Genomic DNA, 10,765 nt, shown 5'->3' on the forward strand with positions numbered 1-10,765 from the left:
AGGCACCTGACATGATTCAGTTCTAGAGCCAGCACTTGGCCTGGATCCAACTGGGCCTGCAGAGTTTCTGATACAGTGGTTATCAGTATTGGCTGCACAGTAGAATCATGCAGGAAGCCTTTAATATCCCTGATACCCTGGCCACGTCCAAATAAATTAAATCTGTAGTCTCTAGGGTATGACCGAGGCATCAGTATTTTCTAAGCTCCCACACATTTCCAACATGCAGCTAAGGTTGAGAACCAGTGGTCCTATAGATTTGTTGCGGAAAGCCTTAAGCTTCTTTGCTCCTCAGGACTTGGAAATAGTTCACAAGATCTGTAGCTAATGCTCTAGTAAAAGCTGGGCCTGCCTCTGCTTTAATTAGCTCTTTAGTAAAAACCACCTAGAGATTTCTCCTTTCTCTACAGAGAATAGATTCTCTCAGGAGCTTTTAGCCCCTTTTTTCCCTTGTAGTGTAGAAAGGAAATTCCTGAGTGGAAACAAAGCTCTGAGCTAATATAAAACTCTAAACTGAAGTAGAATCCCACTAGAGAGAAAAAATAAGGACTCTAGAAAGTCCTTTTTTCCCAAGAGGGCTAGTCACTCTGGTTCTGTCATAGCTTAGCTTTTGTGTTTCCATATCCCCAAGTTCTTAAAACAACAAGAAATTGCTTAGCATGACTTTTACAATTAATTTAACAGGCTCAAGTCTGCATTTCTCTGATGGTTTCTTCTTAAGTAGACCTAACATTATTTCTCTTTACTGAAATACCAACTTCAAAAACTATCATGAGGAAACTTGGGTCTTAGAGCACATACTTCATGTGCCACTGCTTTTCTCCCTTCCTTGCCTTTCCTATTGCCCTCCTCAAAGGACGCAATGAAGGAAGGAAGCAAATAGCAAAATAAAGAGGGACAACATTTTGGAGTATGATGTTCATCTTACCTCCCTTTGATAAAATGTAGGCTGTGACTATATAGCATTAAAATTGCTGATTGATTTAATAATAGGACCAAAATTCTTTATCCTAAATCCTTAGTGATGGATAATTTTCAGGATTCAAAATATTTTATAAATTAGAAAGAAAATACAGTGTAATTTGTTACATAAACATGGTCTGGTTTAACAACTCAAAAATCAAAGACATGCAGAACAACTGGACTAAATTAAAAGCAAAGAAGTTTCCTGAATACAATCGAATGCTTCAAAGGCCAGAGTAGCAGGGACAGGAGTTTGGGGACCATGGTTTCAGGGGACATCTAGGTCAAATGGCATAACAAAATGTTTTCAGAAAACGTTCTGCATCCCACTTTGGTGAGAGGCAGCTGGGGTCTTAAACGCTAGCAAGTGGCCATCTAAAATGTATCAATTGGTCTCAACCCACCTGGAGCAAAGGAAAATGAAGAACACCAAAGACATATGGTGAAGATGAACCTAAGAGACAGAAAGGGCCACATAAACCAGAGACTCCATCAGCCTGAGACCAGAAGAACTAGATGGTGCCCGGCTACCACCAATCACTGCCCTGACAGGGAAAACAACAGAGAATCCCTGATGGAGCAGGAGAACAACAGGATGCAGATCTCAAATTCCTATAAAAAAGACCAGGCTTAATGGTTTGACTGAGACTAGAGGGACCCCTGGAGGCCATGGTCCCCGGAACCTTTCTTAGCCCAAGATTGGACCCAAGCCCGAAGCTAACTCTCTAGACAGGGATTGGACTGGAGTATAAGATAGATAATGATACTGGTGAGGAGTGAGCCTCTTGGCCCAAGGAGACACATGAGACTATGTGGGCAACTGCTGTCTGGAGGTGAGATGAGAAGGAAGAGAGGGACAGGAGCTGGTTGAATGGACGCAGGGAATACAGGATGGAGAGGAGGAACGTGCCGTCTCATTTGGGAGAGAGCAGTTAGGAGTACATAGCAAGGTGTGTATAACTTTTTGAATGAGAGACTGACTTGATTTTTAAACTTTCACTTAAAGCACAATAGATAAAAATTAAAAAAATAAATCAAAGACATGGCTATGTCTGCACCAAAACATAAAGAGTATAAATTGCCTCACGTCAGTTCAGGTTAGGTTTTTGTCACTAAATGAATTTGTACAACCCTTATGAAAAAACAGTTGAATTTAAAATTTTTTTTGGATATTTTGGTTGTAGGTAAAGAATTATGGGGTTATCAGTTAAACAAACGGAGAATTTCTTTTGTTTAAATTCCAATCAATCATGAAAAAAATGTTTTCGTTTCTTCTATCTCTCTCATTATTATTATTTTGCTTTTTAGCTCAATTCTGTTGCTTGTATAAATAACTGTAAATGAATTATATATGCTTGAGGAGCAAGAACCTTTATGTGTATTTCATTTAGTTTCAATAAAAATGCATTCAGATAGATGATGTTATCCCCACTTTACAGATGAGAAAATTGGGGTTTCGAAAAGTTAAATTGCTTGTAAAAAGTTAAGTTGTGATGGACCCCACATTCAAGCACTTGACATTCAAACTACTTGACTGCAGAGTCCACTGTACCACACAGTCAATAGCAGCAGAGCCAAAGACATAAATAATATCTAGATTAACAAACCAAACCAAACCCATTGCCTTCAAGTTAATTCCAACTCACAAAAGATTTTCATATAACTTTAAAGAAAGTAACTGGAAGAATATACTACCTCAGCATTTCACCTAACAATATATCAGCATAGAAACTTTGGATAAGCTATTACTTTGTCCAAATAAATATTTAAATATTTCATTAATACATAAAACACATATTGTAGGTGTCCAGAAACCAACGTATTGAGAACGGCCAAGAAGAAAATCCGCAGGGAAGGTCCTTTAAATACTGTCTTGCAAGGCTCTTCAGCTGGATAATGGGAATAAGCCACTGTGAACACCTTCAATTAAGGCAATAAACGTATGGGCGCAAGAGCGCACTGGTGTTGGAGTTGATTTGGATAACTACGGCAAATACAGAAAAATGTATCCTTCTGTGCAGGTTTCCATTACAACCAAAAGAGATCTAGGAACTAGAGCTTATTATTATTATTGTTATTACTTAGCTTTCAAATATATTTTATTTTTTCACTGATTTTTTACTCATTGATAAGAATTCAGAATTTCTCAACTAAATTGCCCTTAATAATGGCTTTTCAAGCTTTCCTATTGTTTTAATTCTAAACACTTCCCTGGGGTGCTCTTTTTGCATTTCCCCCTACGATTTCATTAGGTAGCAAGTCATCATGTCATAAATAAATGACAGTTTTGTTTTAAATAACATTTTTTAAAGAATTACAGAGTGTAATTTCTACAAATGAGATGTCGAATAAATACTAAACTAGAGATTTTCGTGCAGTATAGTTAGAGCTCTAAAAATTGACATCCTACTGTCTTCAGAATCCAAAACTACTTTTTAGAAACAATGTTTTTCCACGGGACCCCTGCACTGAAGGACTGGACTCAGTATTTTGCTCCCTGGTTTGCTGTGGACTTGAATGAACAATTTCTAATGAGTGGGTCATGTCGCATATTCTAATCTTCAACTCATTGGGTTGGAACTCTGTCATCTCCACTATAAACCTCTGTATATACAGTTGCCGAAGGTACCAGTAATTGTACTGCTACATCATGTGACCACTTTCTTCTTGTGATTCTGATTTAAATTTTTATGCATGAGTCTTTGGTTTGCTTATTCCTTGCTTGATCTATCCTCTACTAATAAGATTTAATACTGCTTATTTAGAATTCAGCCAGATTAAAAGGAGAAGTTCCTTGTAGGGACTCCCTCAGAGGGAGTCTATTTCTCAGGAAAGGGAGCCTGAAAATATAAAATTCAATTAATATTTTTTATATTATTGAAAAAAATGCCAATGGAGAAATGACCAATATCATAGCTTCCTCCGATAGGAATTATGTTGTCCATATATTTCACATCACTCATTAACATACCTTGTTAATGTAATTTTTACAATTATAATCATAGAGTCTTATAGGTATGAAGGACCTTAGCATTTATCTTGCCCCTTCTCTTGGTTTTCTCTAGATTCCTTCAGGGAAACCCATTGCTAAGCTAGAAAAGAAATAATCTTATTTGTAAAAGTCTACTGAAATAAATAACCCATCTCCTTATTCCATAGTATAGGTTCATTTGTTCTTAATGAAGTTAATGAATGGATGGCTCCTGTCCCCTCTGCATATGTCTTTCATGTACTTAGAACCTATTACTCAATTTCCCTTTAATTTTTCTTTCCTATGTGCAGTCAGTTCAGTGCTTTATTTTCATCTGTTTCTCTCTGCTCTTCACGACCAACTTTAAATCGTGAGCCCAGAGCAGGAGCCTTCTAATTCCAGACTAGTAGGAAAAATCATCCAGGAGGTTAAATTGGAGTGGAATATGAGGCTAAAGGGTGCTAGTCTGAAACAGCTAGAGTTGCCCCCCAGAGACCTTAGATCTAAAAATGTAGTTTGTCTAGAAATAAACTGTTACCCTTGCAGGTTAACTTAGCGATGATTTGGTATAAGGAAAAATTGTAATATAGTTTGGAATTTGTGGGCAGTGAAAGGAAGAGGTAGTGGCCACCCAACATGTGATTTTAATTGCCAAGACTGAATTCCATTGTTTTCCAAGATCTCAATAGCACTTACATTTTAGTATCTCATTTCTAATGTGACCTTACAACCTTGTTTGGGACAGTCCTGATACATACGGGCAGTTCCTGTGTGTTATTAGCTCCTCCCTTTCCCCTCAGTATGTCCAGGTTTAGACAATAAATTACACAGTCACACTACAGTCATTGCACATTCTTCCTCACTCTCCTTAGTTTGTACTTGTGTGCTTGGTTTTTCCTCTGCTTGCATTTTCCCTTGCATTGATCATCAGTGATTTGTTTCTGGTCACTTCTCGGCTTTATTAAGGTCTTTTAATAGTTCAATTGTACATTCCAGGGAGATGGTTGTCCCCTTCACTTAGGATCATTTTCAGCTAATTTAATAAAACTTTTGGATACTTCATTATCTAGGTCAAGGACAAGAACATTGATACCTAAGCCAATGGTCTTTGGAGCGCCGCTCTTCCCCCTGCCCCATCCTGCCCTCAGTTTTTATTTCCTTTCCTCTCTGTCTCCACTGTCACTTTTCATCCTTTCCTTACCGTCCAGTTGCCACTGACTGATTAATCTTCAATTTATGACTTAGTATCTTTCAAGCAATTACTGTGTGCTAGGTCCTGTCCAAAGGTGTGACACTCCTGTCAGCTTTGTGCTGAAACACTGTATATCAAATTGTATTTTCTCAGTTCATAGATTTCGTATCCCCCTGGGGGCACTGGAAATAAAACAATTTCCACAGTTTTTATGGTTTTTATTCAATCATAGTGCATTATATAACTCTGACAAGTCTTTTTTGTCCTGAAGTCATGCTTGCACTTTTGTAAGGAAAACTCAAGAAAACTTACAGATGAGCTACTGAATTTTTCAACATTTTCACCTTGTATTTCTTATGGGAAATGAAAGTTTCTAAACTCTTATCAGGAGCTAGTGAAAAAGTGAGCATGCTCTGCTCACTACTGATTCTTACTAATAATGTCTTTCTGCAGGTTGAAGTGAGTCAAACCTAAAAAAATAACACCCTAAACATTAGGCAATGTTAACCTTCTAGCTGTGATTTAATATACATAAATTCTGTAAAAATTAATTTTAATTTCTTCACACACAATTTAAAGATGTTTTAGCTAACTAAAATGCTTTCTTTTAGCTTGTAAAGAACTGCAAGTACGTGAAAGAAGTCTCATGGCATACATTATATGAAATTTTATTTATGATGTCTTTATACTATAAAGAGTCCATGTAGCAACCTGATAAACATGACTGATAACACTGAATTATACACTTGAAGAATGTTTCTATGGCAAAAAATTTGTCACATGTATATTTACCTCAATAAAAAATAAAATAAGATAAAGCAAAGGAGGAGAAAAAAAGATACAACACAAACACTATTGTGAGGACATTCGAAGCAGGTAATGTGATGATCAAACCTTTCTGTAGTGTTTCTGTTATTGGTGGGGGGCTATCACTAATGTTCGACCTTGATAAAGATTTTTCACTTTAATATTTTAGCACCGTGAGATGTCCTGTGGTATGCTTAAATCCATTTAAAAATTAGCCATTCCACAGGGTGTCTTCGTACACAATTGGGGACCAAAAAAATGCTCTGTAAAGAATTATATGACTGGGTAAACAACAGAGATTGCAGTCTGGAGCCTGAATTCATGCATCAAAAATGAAGAGTGTTTAAGTAGATTTTTGTCAACTAGCAACTGCCATTTCAGTCTGAGCATTTCACCATCTCGTTCTATGCCATCTGTCTCATAGAGAGCAGTTCATCTGAAACCCCAATGTGCAGCGTTAAAATTTCATTAACAATGAACAGAATATTAACGTGTCTGGCAGTGCCATTTTTCTCTCTCCAAATTTCGGTGTTAATTTGGAATGAAGCAGATAAAACTTATTCTAGTTGTTTAATTAAGAACCTTGGCTAATATATACCATTAGCAGCTAAAATTATGTAATAACACATGGAATTTAGTTTAATAATGCTGTATGATTTTTGCGATTTAAACATATATGGATTATAGCTTTGCATTAGGCTAGTGATTATTTGTAAAAAAAAAGCACCAAACATTTTATAAAACCAATTTCCCCAAGATTCTGACTTTGCAATTCCTTTTCCTTTTTGCAGAACCACATCACCGCCTTCGCAGAAGTCACATGATATTGAAGCAGATGGTCTGTCACTGCATTGGACATCATCCCTTTTCACCATCCACTCATAGCGCCCAAAGTTTGTTTGATCACAAAAGAAGTTTTTAAAGTCGTCTAATAGTTTTTATAATTTTAAAATCAGTGACAACCTATCTGTTTCCCCCACTAGACTGTGAGCTCCTCGAGGGCAGGACTGTGTCTTTCTTCGCTGTACCCCCAGCACCTACAACAATGCCTAGCACAAAGTAGGTGTTCAATAAAAAGTTGACATCCGAATGAACGAATTAATTCTTAAATAAAATGTTTGCTTTAGTTTCTCACAGCATCATTGCAGCTATGTGAAAAGAAACTCTCCATTTGGGATTTCTTATAAAAGCTAGTTAAGCTTTTTATTTCTTCATTTATCTGTTCAGCCGTATGCCATATTTAATTTGAAGTGGACTTTGAAAGTCATGGGGGTTTTTATTTTGATTCAGCATGACATTATTTCCATTCTAACAGATTTCAGTGTGTGAAATTACTTTTAGAAAGTATGTTCTTTACTAAAATAATGTTTGCACATTATATCATGCTCTATTTCACTTAAAATACCACTCATACTATACATTCTAAGACTGGTGCTTCTGCTTTTGAAGGGGAAAAATGCCAATTTTTACTGTAATAAGTAATGTATCATAATTAAAAATTATTTATTTGGACTTTTTTTCTGAACATTGTGGTTTGATTGTAGACTTCACAGTGTTTGAATGCAGGCAGTATTTAAGATGATTTAAATGAGTCAATTCAGCAATGGTACACATTACTAAGCAATCTTCTCTTGGTAACAGTGTCTCAAGAGTAATTAAAGGCTCCATTCCTAGGCTTGTTTACTAGTCAAGATTCCATGTAGTTTAAATGGGAAAGAACCACACCCTGACACATAATTTACGTGATATAAAATGGTTAGCATATTTACTTTTCATTTGTGTAGTACTTTATAGTTTACAAAGTACATGTACGTTCATTATTTCATTTAACCCTCAGAATAACCCCATGTAAATGTTAAGCGTATGGCTTTAGTTTTATAGACAAGAAAAATGAAACCAAGACAGGGTAAATAACATGCCCAGTTCCACACAGCAAGTAAGAGGCAGGGTTATAACTTAAATTCAGGTTTTCTGGCCCTGAACTAGTATTCTTTTCAAATATGTCACAGCTGCCGTATTTTGAACACATCGAGGCCTTTCGGAGGTCAGTAAAGTCCTTTAAAACTACCTATGTTTTAAAAAATTAAGAAATGCCAAAATAGAATTACAAAAGCTATGGGGCATTTTAATAATGAACACTTTTAAGATATGCAAATATATAATGATCTATTTATAATTCTATTTAACAATAATGTCAAGAGCCTAGATGTGAGACTCTTTGTCCAGCAAAGGCTACATCAAATGGCTCTCTTGCCACCCTCATCCCTGGTCCCCAAACCCCAACTCCTCAGGAGAGGCCCAGAGGAACATACTTTCTATTGAGCATGTGGAATTAAGGATGAAAACCATGATAATATAAGGAAGACGAGCCGTTCAGTCTACTCCTCAACAATAACCACAACCTTTAAGACTGCCTTTAGTAGCTCAGGATTATATGAGCAGGAGTTAATTGACTGAAATGAATTTTTCCAAACTTGACAGTATTACAGAAAATAAACTGTTAAATTGCCTCTGTCTTTTCAGCAGAATTCAGCAAATAAATATAACCAAAGACTTGTCGATTACTCCCAATAGATGTTACTTGCCCATTTCCATCATTATGGGAGTCTGAAAAATTCTACTAGCAACAAAAAGAAAAAAAATTTTTTTTAATCCTTATTTTTACCAGCTCCAAAACTCTATAGCAATTCAATTCTATTGAAGTTTAGAGTCTGAAAAGCTTGGAATAGCTTGACCCTCTTTGAAGACGTCTTTAGGCAATAACAGCAGTAGGGAATCACTGGGAACGGAAGTGAAGAGGATGATCAGACAGTCCAGGAAGGCTTTCAGAGTTCGATCAGTTCTGTCACTTGTAGGGGGAGGAAGATGTGACAGTCTGTTCCATAAAGATTTACAGTCTTGGAAACCCTATAGGGTCGCCATGGAGTTGGAATCGACACCACAGCAATGGGGTTTTATCAATTGCAGCAAAATTTTTTTTCAGGGAAATGTGAAATAAGCAGGAATGCTTTTTCCTTTTGGACCCTTTGCCTTTGAGGCGATTTGACTCAAAATGACCCTTTAGTGTAGAACTACCCCACAGGGTTTCCAAGGCTGTAAACCGTTACAGAAGCAGACTGCCCCATCTTTCTCCCGTGGAGCTGCCAACCTTTCAGTTAGCAGCCAAGCAGTTAATCGCTGTACCCCAAGGGTTCCTTTTCCTGTTGAAAGCCCTACCTAAATACTGACATGTCAGTTGTATCTTTGCCCCTAGTAAAACCTGGCCTGAATGCAGGAGTTATAACTTCTTAAAAAAAAAGATTTAACCCAGCATCAGAATAAGGTAATTTGTAATATTTAAAGGTCATTCACTGGCCCAAGATGATGCGATGAATGATTCTGCCATGAAGGAAATTCAAAAGACAGAAAAAAAAAAAAGATCAAGTTGCATAAAGCCAGCAAAGAGCCCTTAACCTTGATGCTGTTACTGAGAATAATGAAAAACACACTAAAGGAAATATTAATATGTAAGTATGTACATATGTAGTCTAGTCAAAGCAGGCAAACACATGTCTTTCTGATAAAGACATCTCCTTTTTATTCTAGTTACTTGGGGCCCAGGTCAGTATAAATTGGTCAACCTGAAAATTTCAGTAGCCTCTGTTTGCATGGCAGAAATTCTGCACGTGTTTTATCTGAGTCCTAAGATTATCTAAGATTATTTAAAAGGCTCTTTTATGTTAAAAGAGAGGTGAACCTTCTTTGACAGACTTTGTGGATGTCACTTCTAACTGGGCCTCTCTTTTCTCAGGATCTACCCTAGCCAAATATCTCAGTTACATTCACCATATCGTTTCCTTTGTGAAAGAAGCAGTCGGGGAGAAAATAATTCTCTGCTGTGTATTGTATTTTTCAAATAAAAATTTAAAAATTAAATTTAAAAAAATGATTTTTGATTTTTTTTCCCCATGTTTTAGTTCTTTATTGGGGGTGCAGGAATAAAGAATGTTAAGGAACATATAAGACACAATTGTTGGAGGGCTTGGAGAATGTTTGGAAATAGATCACAGTGCTCAGATTAGACCACTTCCATAGGCAGCTAAATGATTCTCCGCATCCCATGGGCTATCATGAGAGTTTACCCACCTTATTTGCATATCACAACCGTCTAGCAACTAGTCAGGACACTGGACAGGTACACCGTCTACTGCATAATCCTCCCTGTGTTCTTACATGCTTTCTATGTTTGTGCAGGTTGCTGAGGAATGGATGGAAATGATTTTACTTCTGCCTCTGGGGCACCATTTATTACATTTTGATTGCATGCTCTAAAAAGTTGCCCTGGACACATATCAATGGCTCTATTTCCACCTCACAAACATTGACCTTTTTTGTAATTTGCCAAATATGGGCATTCTAATGAATTTTGTGAATTACAATTAAAAAAAAAAAATCTGTTGAGAGAATTACTCCCAGATTTTAAGGGAATAAGTCTTCTCCTAAGAAGAAAAATTAGATTATTTAAATTCTTTCTTGTTGCCTTTACTTTAGATTAACCAAAAGATCAACAGTCCAAACCCACCAGCCACTTCTTGCAAACCTTACAGTTCCCAACATCGATAGTACGCTAAAGGTCTACATAAAGTTGCAGTGGTAAAACTGGCCTGAAGCTAACCTGCTACCTGTTATCAAGAATAAGCAAAGGACATTTACATATATTACAGCAACAGCTAAGGTTAATTAAAAAAAAAAAAATTGCTCCTTAAACAACATACTGTTATTTGACTAGAGTTAAATTTAAAAATACCTAAAGCTTTGTGACTTATAAGCATTTACTATCCCTCACAAGTCTG

The 10,765-nt window shown here is 36.6% G+C and overlaps 1 protein-coding gene across 2 annotated transcripts in view; it reads left to right on the top strand.

The window, feature by feature from the left end:
* PLPPR5 (phospholipid phosphatase related 5) overlaps positions 1-9,138 on the top strand; it is a 158,991-nt gene extending 149,853 nt beyond the window's left edge. For both annotated transcript variants that reach the window (XM_010598082.2, XM_003418440.3), the window contains exon 6: positions 6,725-9,138. In XM_010598082.2, the coding sequence (XP_010596384.1) occupies positions 6,725-6,757 (33 nt within the window). In that variant the 3' untranslated portion in view covers positions 6,758-9,138. The remainder of the gene's footprint in view (positions 1-6,724) is intronic.
* The last annotated feature ends 1,627 nt before the right edge of the window (positions 9,139-10,765 follow it).

This window comes from Loxodonta africana, chromosome 3, assembly GCF_030014295.1.
Source record: "Loxodonta africana isolate mLoxAfr1 chromosome 3, mLoxAfr1.hap2, whole genome shotgun sequence".
NCBI classification, from domain to species: domain Eukaryota; kingdom Metazoa; phylum Chordata; class Mammalia; order Proboscidea; family Elephantidae; genus Loxodonta; species Loxodonta africana.